Source organism: Chrysemys picta, chromosome 2 (genome assembly GCF_011386835.1).
Source record: "Chrysemys picta bellii isolate R12L10 chromosome 2, ASM1138683v2, whole genome shotgun sequence".
NCBI classification, from domain to species: domain Eukaryota; kingdom Metazoa; phylum Chordata; order Testudines; family Emydidae; genus Chrysemys; species Chrysemys picta.
In genome coordinates, this window is record NC_088792.1 from 180040483 (window position 1) to 180060425 (window position 19943).

The 19943-nt window shown below is 46.3% G+C and overlaps 1 protein-coding gene across 2 annotated transcripts in view; it reads right to left on the bottom strand.

Annotated features, from left to right (window-relative positions):
• The window catches only part of LOC135981641 (adenylyl cyclase-associated protein 2-like), a 77526-nt gene that overhangs the window by 46611 nt on the left and 10972 nt on the right, over window positions 1-19943 (bottom strand). For both annotated transcript variants that reach the window (XM_065585009.1, XM_065585011.1), the window contains exon 3: window positions 3481-3558. In XM_065585009.1, coding sequence (XP_065441081.1) covers window positions 3481-3558 — 78 coding nt within the window. The remainder of the gene's footprint in view (window positions 1-3480; window positions 3559-19943) is intronic.

Consider the following 19943-nt stretch of genomic DNA (forward strand, 5'->3'; position numbering starts at 1 on the left):
GTCAGGAGAGGTGGTTTTGGACAGTAATAAGTTGTGATCTAATGTGTAATGGATACGCTTGGGTGTACTGTTCCCTTGGGAGCAGAGGATTTAGGATTTCTGTGAGTGCCCAGTGTATTGGGGCCTGGATACTGCATGGAGATGCTCAGAGGACTCAGGGGTTGGCGTGTGCCTATCTATCGCTAACCTGCAGAGGAGACAGTGCAGCCTGCGTGGGCTGAGAGGGGAGGATGTGCGCTACCTATGGCTGGTGGTTTCAGGGAGCTGACCCCTGGCAGGCACAGACAAGGATTCCTCACGCAAAGTGCAGATGCTAATGAGGTGCCTCACAACCCAGGGTAACCTGGAAAGGGTCATACCTACCTTGGTTGTTATATAACCGTGTTTCTCAAACAGGGGTCGCCGCTTCAGTAGGGAAAGCCCCTGGAGGGCCGGGCCGGTTTGTTTACCTGCCCCGTCCGCAGGTCCGGCCGATCGCGGCTCCCACTGGCCACTAGGGTGACCAGACGTCCCGATTTTATCGGGACAGTCCCGATATTTCCTTCTTTGTCCCGCGTCCCGACCGATGTTCGGTCGGGACGCGGGACAAAGAAGGAAATTTACCCTCTGCTCCGGCGCTCACGCCCCCCCAACCCCGACTCCGCCCCCTCCTTCCCCCATTGGATCTCTCAATGGAGGGAGGAGGTTAGGAGGAGGGTCGGGCAACTACCAGGAGCCTGGGAGGGGAAGGGAAAGTTGCCGCGGCCCCGCCGGGAAGGAGCCGCTGGAGCGCAGCCGAGTGGGAGAGGCGCGGGGCTCCCATGCCGGCGGCGGGACGCGCCGCATGTGCCCACGGCGGGCTGGGGAGCGGGAGGCTCTGCAGGGCTGGGGAAAAGCCCTGGCTCCTGCCCGTTGCCCAGCCTGGAGCCCCGGGGAGCCCCTCAGGAGACCGGCCGCTGCTGTGGAGGCAGCAGCCGGGGCTGGCTCTGGCCCGGGTGGGCAGCGTGGGCCGCCGGAGACACGCGGCGAAGAGAGGCTGCGGGGGCGAGACTTGTCCCAGGCAGGGAGGCCGGCGGACAGGGGCGAGGGGCCAGCCGGGGTCCCCATAAACTTCCCCGCTGCTGACAGGGAGCCCCGCGCCTCTCTTGCTTGGCTGCGCTCCAGCGGCTCGCCCCGCCTGGAAGGAGCCGCTGGAGCGCAGCCGAGCGGGAGAGGCGTGGGGCTCCCTGCCGGCGGCGGGACGCGCTGCATGTGCCCACGGCAGGCTGGGGGGCAGGAGGCTCTGCAGGGCTGGGAAAAGCCCTGGCTCCTGCCCGTTGCCCAGCCTGGAGCCCCACAGGTGACCGGCCGCTGCTGTGGCTCGGCTGTGCCAGCCCTGGCCCCTTGCACGCCCGCGCCGTGGCCAGCCCCGGACTTTGTTTCTTGTCCCCCCCCCCGCCCTCTTTATCCCTAGCCCCTTCTGCATCGGGGCCAGCTTTTGCCCTGGGGTGGGCAGCACGTGCGCCCGGCGCGGCTGGGGCCTGCTAATGCCCCCCCCGCCCCTGCGAAACTGCTTTTTTTTTTTTTTTTTTTTTTTGGCTCCGCCGCCATTTTTTTTTTGCTCCGCCCCCCCCCCCCCCCCCCCGGCGTCCCGATATTTCATCCCTGTGGTCTGGTCACCCTACTGGCCACGGATCGCGGCTCCGGGCCAATGGGAGCTGCTGGAAATTAGTCTCAAATCCATTGCATACCTGTCCCCTTATTCACAAGAGCACAAGGTAAGAAAAAGAAGTCTAAAGTTTATGCACAAGCTGAATGTATCTTGTCAGTGTGTGTCAGGCTGATTTGTATAAACTGTATGGCTCTGACTTCAGTAAAAAGCTTTTAAAACTGAAATAGAGTTAATGCAGGCCATGGGCAGGTTTAATCTCTAGGGCCCTTCAGGATGGTAGAGCACTATAGAGCACTGCCTGAAAGTTGTTATGGCTCAATGTAGGGAAAGGCCACTACAGTTCTCACTAGCAAAGCACAGAGAAAATAATTCTGATACCCCAACATCTAAAAAGGCAAACAACAGCAATCCCAAATAATCAACTTTTTACTCCTGTCAGAGATGCCTATATAACAATAATGAATTGGAATCTGTCTATTGTAAAGGGTTGATCTACCTGTGAGTTTCTATAGCTTCATGCAGGGCTGGCCTTGCAAGCAGGACAAATGATTGCTTGAGGCCATGCCCCTAATGGGAATCATGACCCACTTCTACCCTCTGAGCGCAGGGCCAGATGAGGATACAATTCACAGCCTGATCCCTTCTTGCTCTGGGCTGTGTAAATCAAAGGTCTGGCCTGGAGTTTGCATGTGTCAAGGTTCGGCCCTGTTTTCCTCCTGGAGTGCCCACACCATTAAAAGTACTGATTCAAATATCATTTTATTTGTATCTGTAGGAATGTCAGTGACAGCAGAACCTTCCTAATTCAGATTAGTGACTAGAAACCCTGCTGAGGAATTACTGGATTATACAATTTATCGAGCAAGGAGCCAAAACAAGGGGGTTGAGATTGCAGGCCACGGACAGACTGTGCACAGGGACTCTTCGTTCCCTGCATGCTCCATGAAGGAGGATTTGAGGGTGGGCCCGTGGAGAGACTGGGATATTTGATACAGACAGATCAAAGCCTAGTGTATTACAGAATCTGCAATAGAGGCTCCACAGCAAGTGCATGGCTGCTCCAAGCCCTAGCTTCAAATTGTGAAGAAGGATTCAAATAACTCCGCTTTAAAAAAATAATCATCCTGACAGAGAAATGTTTCCTCCTTCTCCTCATGATACCTCCTTGTAGTATTTTTCTCCCCAAATTAGTGTAATCTGGGCCTTAGGCAAGGCATGAGTCAGCCCTGGGCCAATAATAATGTTTCTATACATAAAAAATGTTGTGACTTTCAAGTCTGTTACCTAGTGTTCCTGCAGGGCTAGAAATGGGAGTTTTATTCCATGGGAAACAGGAGATTTCCAACTTCCCAATGAGATACACAGCACTCGCTTCCAGTCCCAGAAGGTCCAAAGGTCCCGTTAGTATTGCGACACTTTTAGGCATGGAAAAACTGTTTTAGGGCATTTGGGGGATTTTATGGCTTACTCTGATCCCTGTGCAATGGAATTTCTAGCTACTAAGGTACCTTGCTTTACAGGTGGAGGGCTGCAAAAACTAGTCCTAGGAAAAAAGTTCTAAAACTCTCTAAAATATTTTTTAAATGTTCTGTCATATATGTGACAAACAGCATAAATAACAGTGTGGTTATATCAGCACTCATTTAAGAGTAGCCGCATCACCCACTTCTAGCTTTGCCACTGGTACTGCTCCCATCCCAAACTCATGTCAGTACAGCATTTATACCACATCTTCACATATTGGCTCTAAATACAGAGCAGTGAGTGCACCAGAGGTTGAGTGCTGCCATTTATACGTGCACAGACATTCTAGCAGGTTGCCTCCCAAAATGTTATACTGATTTTCTTACCTCTTGAGGTTCTTGATATTGAGACACTAACAACAGGAAGGCTCTCTGTGCTTGGAAAGCAGCACGTACCATTTCTGCCTATAAGAAGAGGAAAACAAATTAAATTTTAATCTTGGAAGGAAAATAATTGTTAATAGTAACATTAACCTCATCTTTTTAGCATTAACAATTATTCTGTTCCTTCTTTATGCCCTAGTTCCCCCCTATAGCCTTCATTCTTCTAGTTGGTACCTCCAAGTCAAGTGTTATGACTTAATTCTCTCTTTCTGCTTCTAGTCTAACTCCCTGCAGCAGTATAGACTGGCCACAAGACAGTGGTGGTAGGGGAGTCCAGCACCTTACAGGAGGTGCTCAGCTACTGCTAGCAATGGGTCCTCTGTGTTTTTGAACATGCACAAACAAGCACAAAACTTGGCATGGGCTAGAATGTACCATCTAATCCTCATTCAACTGCAGATCAGGAGAATCCAATACAGGCATAGAAGATAACAAACAGTTCATAAATACATATAGCTACATTTTCAAACAAGCATATCTGTGCTTTCTCCTAGCCAGGGTGGGCAAACGTTTTGTCCTGAGGGCCACATCTGGGTATGGAAATGGTATGGCGGGCCATGAATGCTCACAAAATTGGGGGTTGGGGTGCAGGAGGGTTGAGGGCTCTGGCAGGGGGTGTGGGTTCTGGGGTGGGTCCAGAAATGAGGAGTTCAGGGTGCAGGAGGGGGCTCTGGGCTGGGGCAGGGGGGTTGGGTGTGGGGGAGGGGGCTCTGGGCTGGGGCTGAGGGGTCTGGAATGCGCTGGGGCTGTGCAGGAGGTGGGGTCTGTAATGCGGAGGAGGTTTGGATTGGGGCTGAGGAGTCTGGGCTGGGACTCGTGGGGTGGGGTGAGGGCTCCAGCTGAGGGTGCGGGCTCTGGGCTGGGGCTGAGGGGTTTGAGGCGTAGGAGGCTGGGACCAAGGGGTTCAGAGTGCAGAAGGGGGATCAGGGCTGAGGCAGGGGGTCAAGGCACAGGAGGAGGCCAGGGGTGCAGGCTTTGGGCGGCGCTTACCTTAAGCAGCTCCTGGAAGCAGCGGCATGTCCCCCTTCTGGCTCCTACACAGATACATGGCCAGGCGGCTCTGCGTGCTGCCCTGTCTGCAGGAGCCGCCCCTGCAGTTCCCATTGGCCGTGGTTCCCGGCCAATGAGAACTGGAGAGCCCCCTAGCTGCCCCTACGTGTAGGAGCCAGCGGGGGGACATGGCGCTGCTTCCAGAAGCCACGCGGAGTCACGGCACACGCGGAGTGGGGCAAGCCCCCGACCCCGCTCCCCGGTGGGAACTCGAAGGGTGGTTTAAAAGGTCTGACAGGCTGGATATGGCCTGCGAGCCGTAGTTTGTCTCCTCCTCCTCCTCCCCTGTCATACGCTGTCTCTCATGCTTGGGAGGAGCTCCCATAAACATCCACAAAGCTATCTCATTATCCACCTTCAAACCCTCCTTAAAACTCTCCTTTACCATCAAGCCTACAAAAAGCTTGACAACAGCTAGGCTGTTGGTGTGCTGAAACCATTGTGTATAATGCTGACTAATACTTGTCTCATCGTTTCCTTGTACTCCCCTGTTGGTCTGTCTGCATACAGCCGTTGTCTCTGTAAGTTCTCTGTGGGGTAGGGACCATCTTATGGCACCTAGCACAATGGGGTCTTGCTTTCTGAATTCAGTTCTTGGGCACTATGATACTACAACTGTAATAATATCAATAAATGAAAAACAGGATGACTAGGTTAAATTATCCTAATAACTGTAGTTTCAAATGGGAATGTACATATTGGTCCTTTTGTTTTTCCCCATTGTCTTTCCTCTATTTATCTACCCCCCACCTAAAAATAAAACAAGGAAATTAAAAAAGTCCATGGGAATATAACTTTTGATTGAGATTTTAAATATGAGTCAGGAAATTCAAAGTTATAGCAACAGTAAATCAGACACATTTGCACATATGAATGTTACCTTTAATATCATACCTAGTAACCTCAGATACTTTGTGAGCGAATTCATGTCTGTGGTGTAATGTTGCTGATTTCCTGTATTCCAGGAATTAATCTGGCTTTAGATACTACAGGCTGCTGCGGGTACCAGAATGCTCATGTTCCTGGCATGAGTATTTAAATCTTGACCAAAAGGTTGCGTTAACATAGCCTTTGCAATTCATATAGTATACTTTTATAAGTCCTTTTATTGTCACTTTGAAAGGTTTTTTCCTTCCTTCTCCTGGCAATAATATTTAAAGATGATCCTACTTGAGTTCTACTGCAAATCAATGTTTCTGGAGGTGTGTTGATTTCATTCCACCATGTCCCTACGAAGTAACACAAATGCTTCTTCACATTGAGAATGCAGTGTCACTGGCTGTAATCTACCACTGCACTTCCTTTTTTAATCACCTCACAGGCTTGGAACTCTATTTTACACATTTCATTGTCACCTACCTGATGAGCCCTGCAAATCCGTGGATATCCACTTTATGTCCGCGGACCATTTTTGCAGCTCGCGGATTGGATGCGGACTCACATTTTGTATCCATGCAGGCCTCTACCTACCTGGTTCTAACAAACTAGTTATTTACCTAAACAGATACATTTATTTTTACAGAGAGATGGTCCTTGAATTGGATTCTTTATTCAATAGGCAGCCAGTGTAGTGACAGTGAGCACAGGGGTGATGTGTTTACAGTGACTTTTGTGGCTGAGCAGATGGGCTGCTGCATTTTGTATCAGCTGAAGCTTTTAAAGTTTTATTTGGCTTCCTTCCCAGATATGAAATGCAATCTGGAGGTCATAAATGCATGGGTAAACATGGCTAGATTTGTGTCCTACAGGACGAGGCAAAATGTCTGGCTAGCTGCGGGTGCCAATGCACATATTTTGCAGCCATGGCTCTCTGGGCATGCAAAATCTTTGGGAGTCCTTTTAGTCTGTTCAAGGCTGGTGCACAGATTTCACAATTAGTGGGCAGGTGCCTTCAGTTGAGGTGTATATTACAGAGGAAGCAGGTTCATCAAAGCACTTCTCTCTTCCTAGTAATCTGCCCTACAGGTGTTCAAAAATACTTCATAGCAAGAGGTGAGGCAACATGATTAACAGATTATGGGCCAGGATGCCAAAGCCTGCCTATATTCTAATCCTGGCTTTGATGTGAGTCCTTAGGCAAGGCACTTAACTTTTCTGCCTCAGTTTCCCCAAGAATAAAATGGGGATGATGACACATTATATTATTACATACCAACCTCAGGGTGTGTTGTATGGACTAATTAGTTGATGACTATACAGTGCTCTGAAGATGAAAATTGCTACAATGACAAGTAGCATTAAAAACAAACAAACAATGAAGCCAATTCCTTTCCTATGGAAGTCTATAGTGCTTCCATTGACTATAAATCAGATAAAGAGTGAGTCCTTCTGTACATTCTCAGTAACATTTATCAATACCCAGGTCTCGCAATAGTGACGCATAGATCACTGTGAACACCTCCTCCCTATGCTCCACTCACTCTGCTGGCTGCATATTGAATAAATAATCCTATTCATGGACCAGCTCCCTGTAAAAAGAATGCTGTCTGTTTAGGTAGATAACACATAGATAACAATGAAATGTGTGAAACAGTCCCAAAGGCTGTGAGGTGTTTAAAAAGGAAGAGCAATGGCATATTACAGACAGTGACACTGCATTTATCCTACAAAAGGTCACTGCAGAATTCTGGCTAGATTGCTGTACAGGAACATTATACATAGAACCAGATGTTCAAAAAAGCTCAGCACCCAATAGCTCCCATTTAAGATCCTAAATAAGAGGCTGGATTTTAAAAAGAACTCAGGTCCTAATGGCTGTCAATGGGAGCTGCTGAGCTCTTAGCAGTTTCGAAAATCTGCTCCATAATGTACAAGTACTGTAGGGTAAACTATGCATCTAAAAAGCACTGTGGCCTAGTTCTGGCCAGAACTTCCCCTAATCTAGAGAAAGCATGATGGAAAAACAGCATACCTGTATCATCCTAGCTGCCACAACATACACTTAGCTCTGTGCATGACAGCTGACTAAAGAGATTAAATAAACTATATTTTGTGTGTGTGTGTGTGAGAGAGAGAGAGAGAGAGAGAGAGATAGAGAGAGAGAGAGAGAAACGGTTTTGAAGCTACCTCTACAATTTCAAATAGGTATATATTTGGGCTGATGCTAGCTAAAATTCAGGCTTTAGTGAAGGCTGTCATCAGTACATATGTTTGCAACATCTGGAGGATACATGTATTTTCACAGTGGCTGGTGGCGGCGTGTTCTCAGCAGAGGGTCCTTGATTAAGGAATTCACTTCTCTCCCTTATCCAGCCAAGTAAGGCCTTGTCTACTCTAGAGAATTTTAGTGTTCAAAGAACGTTTAGTTCCCCTAGCAGACTTGTAAAATATCTCATGTCCACATACAAAAGTGCTCCGAATGGTTAAACTTCCGTTTTGGATTAAATTTCCTGTTAGCCAGTCTAAACGACTGCATTGTTTTAATGCCAGTGTAGATGGAGACCACTGCCCTAATCATAGTGGTTCAAACCACTCTCCCACAGAGCACCCTCATGATGGGGTCTAAATTAGCTGTTACCACTCAAGAAAGAGATCTTGGAGTCATCATAGATAGTTCTCTGAAAGTAGGTTGACCAGATGTCCCGTTTTTAGAGGGACAGTCCCATTTTTGGGACTTTTTCTTATATAGGCGCCTATTATCCCCCACTCCCTGTCCCATTTTTTCTCAGTTGCTATCTGGTCACCCGATCTGAAAGCATCCACTCAATGTGAACCAGCAGTCAAAAAAACTAACAGAATGTTAGGAGCCATTAGGAAAGTGATAGATAATAAGACAGTAAATATCACAATACCACTGTATAAATCCCTGGTACACCCACACTTTGAATACTGCATGCAGTTCTGCATGCAGTTACTCCATCTCAAAAATATATATACACCTCTACCTCTATATAACGCTGTCCTCGGGAGCCAAAATATCTTACCGCGTTATAGGTGAAACCGTGTTATATTGAACTTGCTTTGATCCACCGGAGTGCGCAGCCCCGCCCTCCCCCGGAGCGCTGCTTTACTGCGTTATATCCGAATTCGTGTTATATCGGGTCGCGTTATATCGAGGTAGCGGTGTATTAGAATTGGAAAAAGTACAGAGAGAGGCAACAAAAATTATTAGGGGTTTGGAACAGATTCCCTATGAGGAGAGATTAAGAAGACTGGGACTGTCCGAAAAGAGATGGCTAAGGGGAGATGTGACAGAAGTCTACACAATCATGAATGGCGTGGAAAAAGTGAATAAGGAAGTGTTATTTACCCCTTCACATAACACAAGAACCAAGGGTCACCCGATGAAATTAATAGGCAGCAGGTTGAAAACAAACAAAAGGAAGTACTTCTTCACATAATGCAAAGACAACCTGTGAAACTCATTGCCCCTAATCCTCTGACTGCCAGATGCTGGGACTAGATGACAGGGGATGGATCACTCAATAATTGCCCTATTCTGTTCATTCACTCTGAAGAATCTGGCACCAGCCACTGTCAGAAGACAGAATACTGGACCAATGGTCTGATCCGGCATGGCCTTTCTTACGTTTGTCCACCACTGAACATCTCCCTGAATGCACTGCTCTAGTAGTGGTGCCAGGAACTCTGGGAGTGATGCCTAGGGAGTATACTGCAATTGAACTGGTTAGAATAGTGCTAGTTTGGACACTGGGCAAAGCTTCATTGGTTCAGAATGTGAACTGATAGGGTCACGCTGAGCCATTTGTGCTTGAACCAATTCAGTTATGAACAGTTCAGTTCTGTAGTGCAGACATGGCCCTAGGGAATGGTAAGTCCATCCCTTCTCTCAGGCTTTAGGGGTGGTGGTGGTAATTCACTTTGTTTTGGGGCAATGTTTGTTCTTTATTATCTTTGCAAACTATAAATTCTGTATTTGTATACATTTCATACCTGCACCTTGAGTTTGGGAATATGAGTGCTGTAGGCTGATGGGCTGTTCCAGCAGGCAAGAAAGGGAAGCAAACTCCATGCCCCAGTCCCTGCATGGTAGATAGTTTATAACAAAGGAGATAAACAACACAAAATAACAACTCAGCTGAAAAATGCTGCTCACCATCCCCAGGCTTTTTCTGCCTCAACCAGCCAAGGAGAAAGAGGCCACAGTCTTCTTCCCCTATGACCCAGTTTTTTCTTCCTTATATATCCTGTCCAGCCAGGGATAGCAAGGATCCTGTCATAGGATGACTGGCCCAGTTAAGAGGGAATGGGTACAGTTCACCTGTGATTAATTAGCTGCCTTTCAATGGGGCCTCAGAGAGAATACCTGGCCTCTATAAAGAGCCTTGCAGTAGTTAGGACAGTGAATGCGTGGCTGTACATGTATACTGGTGGAAGCTCTCTGGGAGAGCTACATGGAGCTTCCCAGAGTCCCCTGGTGAGGGAAGCAGTAGAGAGCTACTGGGGAAAAAGATCAGGGAATTACCCTGGAGCCTGCTCTCCTGTACAAGGGACAGGGTCCTGGGGAAGGACTAGGAGTTTAAGCCCAGGCGAGGGAGGGCAGACACTGATTGCATGGGAGTTTTGTTGAGGCCCAGGATGTCTGGACACTATTTATTCAGCTTCATCATTTGGGGCCTTGACAGAGGTGGATTAAGATTTATTGGGGCCCTGGGCACAAATAACATTGCCCCCCGCCCACAAACCACACCATGGAGCCCTGTCCCCTGCTCCTCCCCTTCCCCCCATTGCCCTGCCTCCTGGCCTGGCCAGAAGCCGGGCTGTGGTAAGAGCTGCCCAGGGAGCCTGGTCTGCTGTGGGGAGCCCTGGACCCTCCACCTGTCCTGGACAGTGCACCCTGGGAGGCTGGGACATGGGCTGGGGGCTGCTTTCAGGCACCCCGGCTCCTCGCCCAGGGCAGGTTCCCCACAGCTGCCCAGGCTCCTTGGGCAGCTTTTATTACAGTCTAGGGTGACCATACGTCTTATTTTGGCCAGGACAGTCCCCTTTTTAAGCCCTGCCCTGGACGTCCTGACTTTTTTGGCAAAACTGGGCATTTGTCCATCATCGGTTGGCAAGAGCAAATGGGATAAATGCCCAGCTTTGCCAAAAAGGGTCTTGGGGCGGGAGCAGCTCCCTGCAGGGGGAGGGAAGAGAGGGACTCGTGGGGGCCCCTAGAAGGGCAGGTCTGTATACAAATACAGGGAGCAAAGGAGCAGTGTGTATATATGTTTAAAAGAGAGAGGAAATTTTGGCTGTCTAAAAGGCCCATTCAAATAGGGAAGGAATGACAAGTGGCAAACACTTGATTGCTGTCAAGTCTTGCGGTGGTGAGAAACAAGGAGTCCAAACCCTCCCAAAACAATTCAAATGGCCTGTGCCTTGGTTCACTAGGGAGAATGAAAAAAACAGAGCCAAAAATCTCAACTCTTTCCTGGGCCCTGAACACCCAGGTCCTCTCTTACAGTTCTTGACTGCAAAATGTCCCTGGCACAATAGCAATCTGCCGATCTCTCCACCTCCAGTCTCCTCAACTTCTACAATGAAATTTTAAGTTGTCCATACAAAAATCTGCAACACATCGATAAATGACAACTCTAGAGCAGCAAACAAAATAAATAAAATTTAATTATGAAAATAAATGGCCCGGGGGATCCTTACGTAATTAAGAGTCATGTTCACTTTTTAAGTACGTTTTAAAAAAAATACCCTCTATTTTTCAATTTGTTTGAAAATGCTGCAGAATTTAAGTTTGCTCTTTAAGTTCAGCACCATGCATGCTGCAGGAGCCTGGTTACAGGATTTAGATTCATCTCGCTGCAGAGTACAAGGGCGCAGATCCTCACCTCGTGTAAACTGTTGTAGTTCAGTTTAAGCCAATGAAGGTATGACAATTTACACCAGCTCAGGATCTGACCCATGAGGCTTATTTACTGAGATAATATTTTGGTTGATATATTCAAAATTAATTCTCAACCTTGCAGAAGTTTGTGCTCTGAAAGTCACATTATACAATGTATAATTTCTGATGATCATAAAACTGAACCTGATGGCAACAGCTAGAGTCACTTACAGTGCTTTCCTACACAGTACAAGAGATTGCTTCACTACTAATATACACTATCCTGCCATTCTAGTCCTCAGTTTTTCTTACTAAAGAAAATCTGTCTATCATGGCAAATAATATGAGTTCTGTGATATGGATAAGGGCAAATAGCTATTTCATTCGTGACCCACCTATGATTTGAGACCACGATTCCTGAGGTGAAATGCTAATGCTATAAAATAGTGACCACCAAGAATAGCATGTGATTTTCCAAGCAGAAATCATTTAACAAAATTTGAAGGAATAACCTCCGAACCCCATGTCAAAGGTTATAGGGAGTAAACATGACACCAGTGTGATTTGTTTGGAATCATTCCTGAGGATAGCAGGTTGAAAAGGATGGATGGACAGATGCATCACAGCCTGCAAATACATCAACAGAGCAGCATAGACAGCATCTTGGGAAAGGTTATGTCTCTCTTCTTTCTGACTGGATGTTGTGGGCTAGAATGGCAGCCAGTTCAGTGAAAGGGGAATAAAGAGAGGAAAAAAACTACCACTACCCCAACAGGTTAATATGGAATGGAAACTGCTGTACCCAATGCCTTCTTATTTCCCACAAATATTCAAATAGTTTAGTCTAGAGTCATTTGCATTACAGGGACCCAAATTCCATCCCCACATGCAAGCATGCAGTTCCCGCTGAAGTGAATGAAAATCATGTGTATGCCGGGGACAGATTAAAAGCAAGTCATTAAAAAAAACCATTTAGCCCCAGTTCCAAGCAGCTCAAAGACTTTAAGCAGAAGGAATGAGCATCATTAACTCAGGTTCACTTCCCCATGGAAACCTGAGTGCAGACTTCTATTTTTTCTTTTGAGGGCCTGATTGTCCTGTATTAGGGAATTACTCATATAGGGGATTGAAAACCCAATGAGCTTTTCCTCATAATGTTTATGTGGTATCTTTCCCAGGGGCTGGGCTTACCTCCGCAGAATGAACAGGGGCATGGACCCCAAAATTAGCAGATCACCTGAGATCCACAGAGATCTCAGAGAAACCAAAGGGTCTAGAGTCATTCGCACAGAGACCCTGTGCTCTGCACTGGTTCATTCTTCCGCTCTACTCCATGCTGATTAGGCCTCAACTGGAGTATTGTGTTAGTTCTGGGCACCACATTTCAGGAAAGATGTGGACAAATTGGAGAAAGTCCAGAGAAGAGCAACAAAAATGATTAAAGGTCTAGAAAACATGACCTGTGAGGAGGGAAGACTGAAAAAATTGGGTTTGTTTAGTCTGGAGAAGAGAAAACTGAGAGGGGACATGATAACAGTTTTCAAGTACATAAAAGGTGTTACAAGGAGGAGGGAGAAAAAAATATTCTCCTTAACCTCTGAGGATAGGATAAGAAGCAATGGGCTTAAATTGCAGCAAGGGAGGTTTAGGTTGGACATTAGGAAAACTTCCTAACTGTTGGTGGTTAAGCACTGGAATAAATTGCCTATGGTGGTTGTGAAATCTTCATCATTGGAGATTTTTAAGAGCAGGTTAGACAAACACCTGTCAGGAATGGTCTAGATAATACTTAGTTCTGCCATGAGCGCAGGGGACTGGACTAGATGGCCTCTTGAGATCCCATCCAGTTCTACGATTCTATGGCTCTCATCATTTCCTGACAGGTTAGCTTCCACAAGAACTGTGCTGCTATGTAATCCCTCACCAGCCACTGCCGCAGAAACCTTTCTAAGAAAAGATTCCAACCCGTAGAGGAGAAACTCAGGAGAGGTCATGCTGATGTGAAGAGCAGCCATTCCTCTGTTCTATGTGCTCCCACCTCCAGCCTGCTCCCTTCCAACACATTCAGGCCCTGGCCAACTCCCTGTAACCTGGGATTAATCTAGGGTACAATGTGCAACTATCACAAACAACAAGTTCTTTATTAAGGTGGCTACTTAGAGTTAATTAAGAAGCTGAAATTGGTGAAGTGCACATGGAAACTTTGAACTTTAGTTAATATATACAAATATAATTGAAATAACAGAAAAATCAATGCACATAACAATAAATACAGTAAAGTGGTTTCCTACATAGTTCATATTTACAATCTTACATTGTGCACACTTGCAACCTTATGGAGGAGACCATTAGAAATAAAGATGGAAGAAACCATCATTGGAGCTCTCCACAAGAGGATGGTGCTGGGCCAGGCTTCCTATCCTGTTACCGCATGTGATCATCCTGGTGTCCCAGCTATGGATAAGTTTGACAACCTTTCCTACACCTTTTTCAATTCCGCCCTCCCACATATATCCAGGACCATATCTCATTAAGACTCAGACCCCTATGCATATTTGGTATTCCAGTTGACCCTAATTACATTTCATAGAATCATAGAATATCAGAGTTGGAAGGGACCTCAAGAGGTCATCTAGTCCAACCCCCTGCTCAAAGCAGGACCAATTCCCAGCTAAATCATCCCAGCCAGGGCTTTGTCAAGCCGGGCCTTAAAAACCTCCAAGGAAGGAGACTCCACCACCTCCCTAGGTTTACGCATTCCAGTGTTTCACCACCCTCCTAGTGAAATAGTTTTTCCTGATATCCAACCTGGACCTCCCCCACTGCAACTTGAGACCATTGCTCCTTGTTCTGTCATTTGCCACCACTGAGAACAGCCGAGCTCCATCCTCTTTGGAACCCCCCTTCAGGTAGTTGAAGGCTGCTATCAAATCCCCCCTCATTCTTCTCTTCTGGAGACTAAACAATCCCAGTTCCCTCAGCCTCTCCTCACAAGTCATGTGCTCCAGACCCCTAATCATTTTTGTTGCCCTCCGCTGGACTCTTTCCAATTTTTCCACATCCTTCTTGTAGTGTGGGGCCCAAAACTGGACACAGTATTCCAGATGAGGCCTCACCAATGTCGAATAAAGGGGAACGATCACGTTCCTCGATCTGCTGGCAATGCCCCTACTTATACAGCCCAAAATGCCGTTAGCCTTCTTGGCAACAAGAGCACACTGTTGACTCATATCCAGCTTCTCGTCCACTGTGACCCCTAGGTCCTTTTCTGCAGAACTGCTACCTAGCCATTCGGTCCCTAGTCTGTAGCAGTGCATGGGATTCTTCCGTCCTAAGTGCAGGACTCTACACTTGTCCTTGTTGAACCTCATCAGGTTTTTTTCGGCCCAATCCTCTAATTTGTCTAGGTCCCTCTGTATCCGATCCCTACCCTCTAGTGTATCTACCACGCCTCCTAGTTTAGTGTCATCTGCAAACTTGCTGAGAGTGCAGTCCACACCATCCTCCAGATCATTAATAAAGATATTAAACAAAACCGGCCCCAGGACCGACCCTTGGGGCACTCCGCTTGAAACCGGCTGCCAACTAGACATGGAGCCATTGATCACTACCCGTTGAGCCCGACGATCTAGCCAGCTTTCTATCCACCTTACAGTCCATTCATCCAGCCCATACTTCTTTAACTTGGCGGCAAGAATACTGTGGGAGACCGTATCAAAAGCTTTGCTAAAGTCAAGGAATAACAATTTCAGACAGTTAACCCAACCATTTGTGTCAGTCCCTTTTCCAATAGTTTTGATATAGCAATGCCATTAGCTCTTATTGCAAAAAGCCCCTAAAATGCTATCATATATTCTTTTGTAGTTTACCTGTTTGCTATACAATACATTGCTACCTATCACAAGATACATATTGCTAAATTTCATGACCTTCTGGAAAGTACATAATACCGACTTCTACTAGGCTTCACTCTAAGTCTCTAACACTAAATGCTTAAAATCTATAGCCAAGTCTATTTTTAGTACATATATTTTAGTTCTTCTACTTGCTGTTACAGCTTCAGTAACCTCCATTATTATTTCCAGAAGCATCCTTAGCAAATAGATATTTCACCCAAACCTATAGACCCTCCAAGATGAGGTCAACAGTTAATCAAAACTCCCGTGGAGGGGCTTCAATGAGTTTTGGAGGCAGGTGGGGAATGATATGCAATAGCAGTGGCACTTCCTCCTCTGCTTCCCAGATCAATTGGTTTCTCTGAAATCCAATATTAGATGATTTGCAGACACTTGTATTTGTAGTTTAACATGTCTTTGTGAGAAGACTTAGTCAAAAGAAGTTCTGTGAACTTCAGCTATTACGTGTGTAAAGTTGAAAGGTTACGGCATTCTTTGAGGTTTCTCTTCATAAATATTCTTTTTGCTACCTTCACTGGGCTTCCTGATCTCCAAAGGCCCAACTGAAAGACAACACACAGGGGATGAGGTTTTCTCTATATAATCACAAATCTGTCAAAATGCCTCAGTACAAAGAATAGATAATTGCTCATTTTTTCTCGTTTGTATTATCTTCAGAAAGAAATCCATGACAAATGAATTCTTACGTTGTTCAGTCATGTGTACGTTATATTTTCTATATACCTAGGTCTAGATTCTGACACCCTTACCCAACTTTCTCTGTGAGTTGTCCTATTGAAATCAGTGATACCATTCAACGTGAGTAATGGTGTCAGAATCCTGGCTCCTTTGTATTTGATTTCCATTTATATGGTTTTGGAAGACTCCCAGGCCAAAATTTACAAATGTAGGTGTTTAAAGTTAAGGCATTTAAAACTATATTTAGGTACCTTCTGCTAAAGAGTGGCCTGACTTTCAGAGGTGCTGTGTATCCAGGGTTCTCATTGACTTGGAGTTGCGGGTGCTCAGGATCTCTGAAAAGCACTAAAGCAGGCCAGTTATCTAGGGCCAGGTCGACACTACAAACTTACTTAGGTATAACTACATCGCTCGGGGTGTGAAAAATCTACACCCCTGAGCAACATAGTTATATTGACCTTAACACCTCTGTGTAGATAGCACTATGTTGGTGGGAGAGCTTCTCCCGACATAGCTACCACCTCTCACAGAGGTGGAGTTTTTAAGTCAATGGGAGAGCTCTCTCCCATCAGCTTAGAGCAGGGGTCGGCAACCTTTCAGAAGCGGTGTGCCGAGTCTTCATTTATTCACTCTGATTTAAGGTTTCGTGTGCCAGTAATACATTTTAACGTTTTTAGAAGGTCTCTTTCTATAAGTCTATAATATATAACTAAACTATTGTTGTATGTAAAGTAAATAAGGTTTTTAAAATGTTTAAGAAGCTTAATTTAAAATTAAATTAAAATGCAGAGCCCCCCGGACCGTTAGCCAGGACCGAGCAGCGTGAGTGGCACTGAAAATGAGCTCGCGTGCCGCCTTTGGCATGCGTGCCATATGTTGCCTACCCCTGGCGTAGAGTGTCTTCACCAGAAGTGCTACAGCAGTGCAGCTGCATCAATGCAGCTGTGCCAATGCAAGTTTGTAGTGTAGACCAGCCCCTATTCATTAAATATGAATGTAGGGGTCTACTTTTAGGCACCATGTTTGAATATTTTGGGCTCTGATTTAATTTTTAGTATCGATTGCAAAGAAAGGTATTAAATATGCAGTTTTGCAACCACCCTTGGTCTCTGTTAAACAGGTATTTTATAAGAATAAGCTCATGAGACTAAATTCTGTCCTCAGTTATACCAGGTGTAAATTCAAAGTAACTCCATTGAATTAAATTGATTTATTCCAGGTTCACAGTGATATAACTGAGAGCAGAATTTGGCCTAAGGTCATTCTTTAAATAGGAGGCTATAAAAAGATTTCAGACTTAACTACTGACTTCAAGACCCTGCACCAATCTATTTTACTGCACCTCCAGGAGTTGGGGAGAAATGTGAAATTAAATTTGTAAATAACTAAATAAATTCTGGCATTACCCAATGGTGTTTTTGTGTGTATGTGTGCACAGTTCAGATTGATTATGAAGTGACATAGTTTAGTTTATGATGTCATATGATAACAGAAGTTAGCAACAACAGGATTGTTCCATCCAAATTAACTCTCCAGCATTCATGAAACTGGACATACTGATAATATGCTTCAATCTGAACAAAGAGAGGCAAATGCACATTTACAACACCAGTCGCTCCCCCCTCCTGCAACATCACTCCCAGATTATTTAAAACAACATTCAAACTGCACATCAGTTTCTCTTGTGCCTTGTTAATGCTCATTATTCATTGAACTCCTTTTTTCTAGAAACTAACTGAAGAGCCAGATTCTGAACTCATTGTTTGCATATCTGCTGACTGCAATGAATAACCCCCAGTTTCCAAACCCAGCATTTCTATGCGACTCAAACAGTTGCAGCCACCAACTACAAAAAAAAAAGGGGGGTGGGGGGAGGGGGAAGGGGAGAAAGGAGTTATGCAGGGCAGTGAGGGCACGTGGTTCCTGGAGAAAATGAGATTGAAAATTAATGAAAAAGCTTGTTCACAGCCTGTAAACAAATAACTTCAATCAAACATAAGAGAGGGGAACCACTGTTTAGCATCAGAGGAAAAGTTGTAAAAATGGACACTGAGGGGTATATTATTCTCAACTTGAAAAACTGGGCTCAGAACTGTAGCACTACAGCTCTGAGATAAAAAATAATAATACATTCTCCTTCATTGTGAGAGAAATTAAAACCATGGGACAGATTCAATGGTGCAAGAAGCTGTCAACTATAGCTTGATGCGGGGAGCTCGCCCTGATGGGGAGGGCAGGTAATACTGATTCTGCCATTCTCCCTCAGATTTTCTGCTGGATCAGGGCAGCTTCTATTTTGGTGAGGACTCCATAGGAGTCTGCTAGCACTGTGACAGGCACAGAACTCCCATCCTAGAAGGATGGATGGCTATGGCAGCTTTAACCCACCTTTGCACTCTCCCAATCTTGGGCTGTCTGGGGCTGAAGAGGTCCCCAGCATAAGTTAGCCTTGGGGCTGTCTAAGGTATGGCCTCTCAGGACTTATTATTATTTATTTTACCATAGCTCCTAGGAGCCCTAGTCATGGACAAGGACCCCACTACGCTAGGCGCTCTACGAACACAGGGAAAAAAAGATGCCCCAAGGAATTTATAATCTAAGTATAAGACAAGAAACAAGCAATAGGTACATGCAGACAGATAGGGGAGTGCAAGGAAACAATGAGACAGTACTGGTCAGCATGATATGCAGTGGTCTCAGAACACGAAGCAGCCTCACCATTGTCAATTTTTTTTGACAGGCATCACAGCAAAGAAGAGCTTTAAGGAGGACTGCCGTACTGCAGTGGCTCCCAAACTATGAACCGTGACCTCTAGTGGGGTCGCTCCGTTAGCAATCCTGAGTGCGCAGGATTGTAAAATGGAATCCTCCGTACAGCATGACCTCGTATGTATGGTGTATGCGAGATCACACTCCAGGGTGAACACCATTGGTGCGTAGAACAAAAATGCAGCCTGATCTTGCACCTACAAGGTGATGCTGTTCAAGGACACGGTTTTAAAATGGCATCCTTCAGACTGTCTGGGGTCATAGGAAACAATACATCTGAAAATGGGGTCATGCAGGGAAAAGGTTTGGGAACCGTTGTCCTAATGGCTGTGAACCTCCAAAGTCTGCCTGCTGCAGTGCCACCCCTGCCAAGCCCCCTATCCTGGGGCTTAGAATGGACTCCTTGGAAGGCAACCCTACAGCTGTCTTCTGCAGTGCGTGTGCAACACCCTGACCCTAATCCCCGACAGAAGAAGCTCCCAGCACCCAGACCCTGGCTGCAGCCCCAGGATGGAGGAGCTCTGACTCCCTGCCACAGCCTCAGGGCTGGGGGAGTTCTCACTCCCCACTGCGGCCCCAGGGCCGTGGCAAGGGAACAGAGTTCTCCAGTCTTGGGGCCACAGTGGGGGGTGGCAGAAAGGAACAAACAGGGGCCGCAGTGGGCGGGGCAGAATGGTGTGGGGCCAGGGGCGGGGCCACAAGCAGAAGGAGCGGAACGGGGGCGGGACCATTGGGAGGGCCCCCCCACTTGCTCTGGCCAGGGCCCCACAAAACCTTAATCTGCCTCTGTCTGAACCTTCCCTATTTTGTCAATATCCATTTTGAGATAAGGATCCCACAATATCCAGTGCTGTACAAACACAGAAGACACTGTCCCTGCCCTGAGAGGCTTACAGTCTAAGGTCATGATCCTACAAACGCTTATGCATGTGTTTAACCTTACTGCCTCCCTCAAGCAGTCCCAGTGGTTTCAGTGGGACAATGTAAATGCTTAAGCATGTGTGTAAATTTATGCAGAATCCAAGCCTAAGGAAGCAGGTTGTTGTATAGAATTGTTGATAGATTGACTATTTTTGTCTGTGGGTTCTTAATGTTCTGACTTGACTTAAATGCCATCTGGAGCACTCCCAGTAGAATTCCCCCCCCCCCCCTTAAAACTTACAGGTGCATGCTTCTGGTGCCAGCAATGCACAGCTAGGCATGCTGGGCAC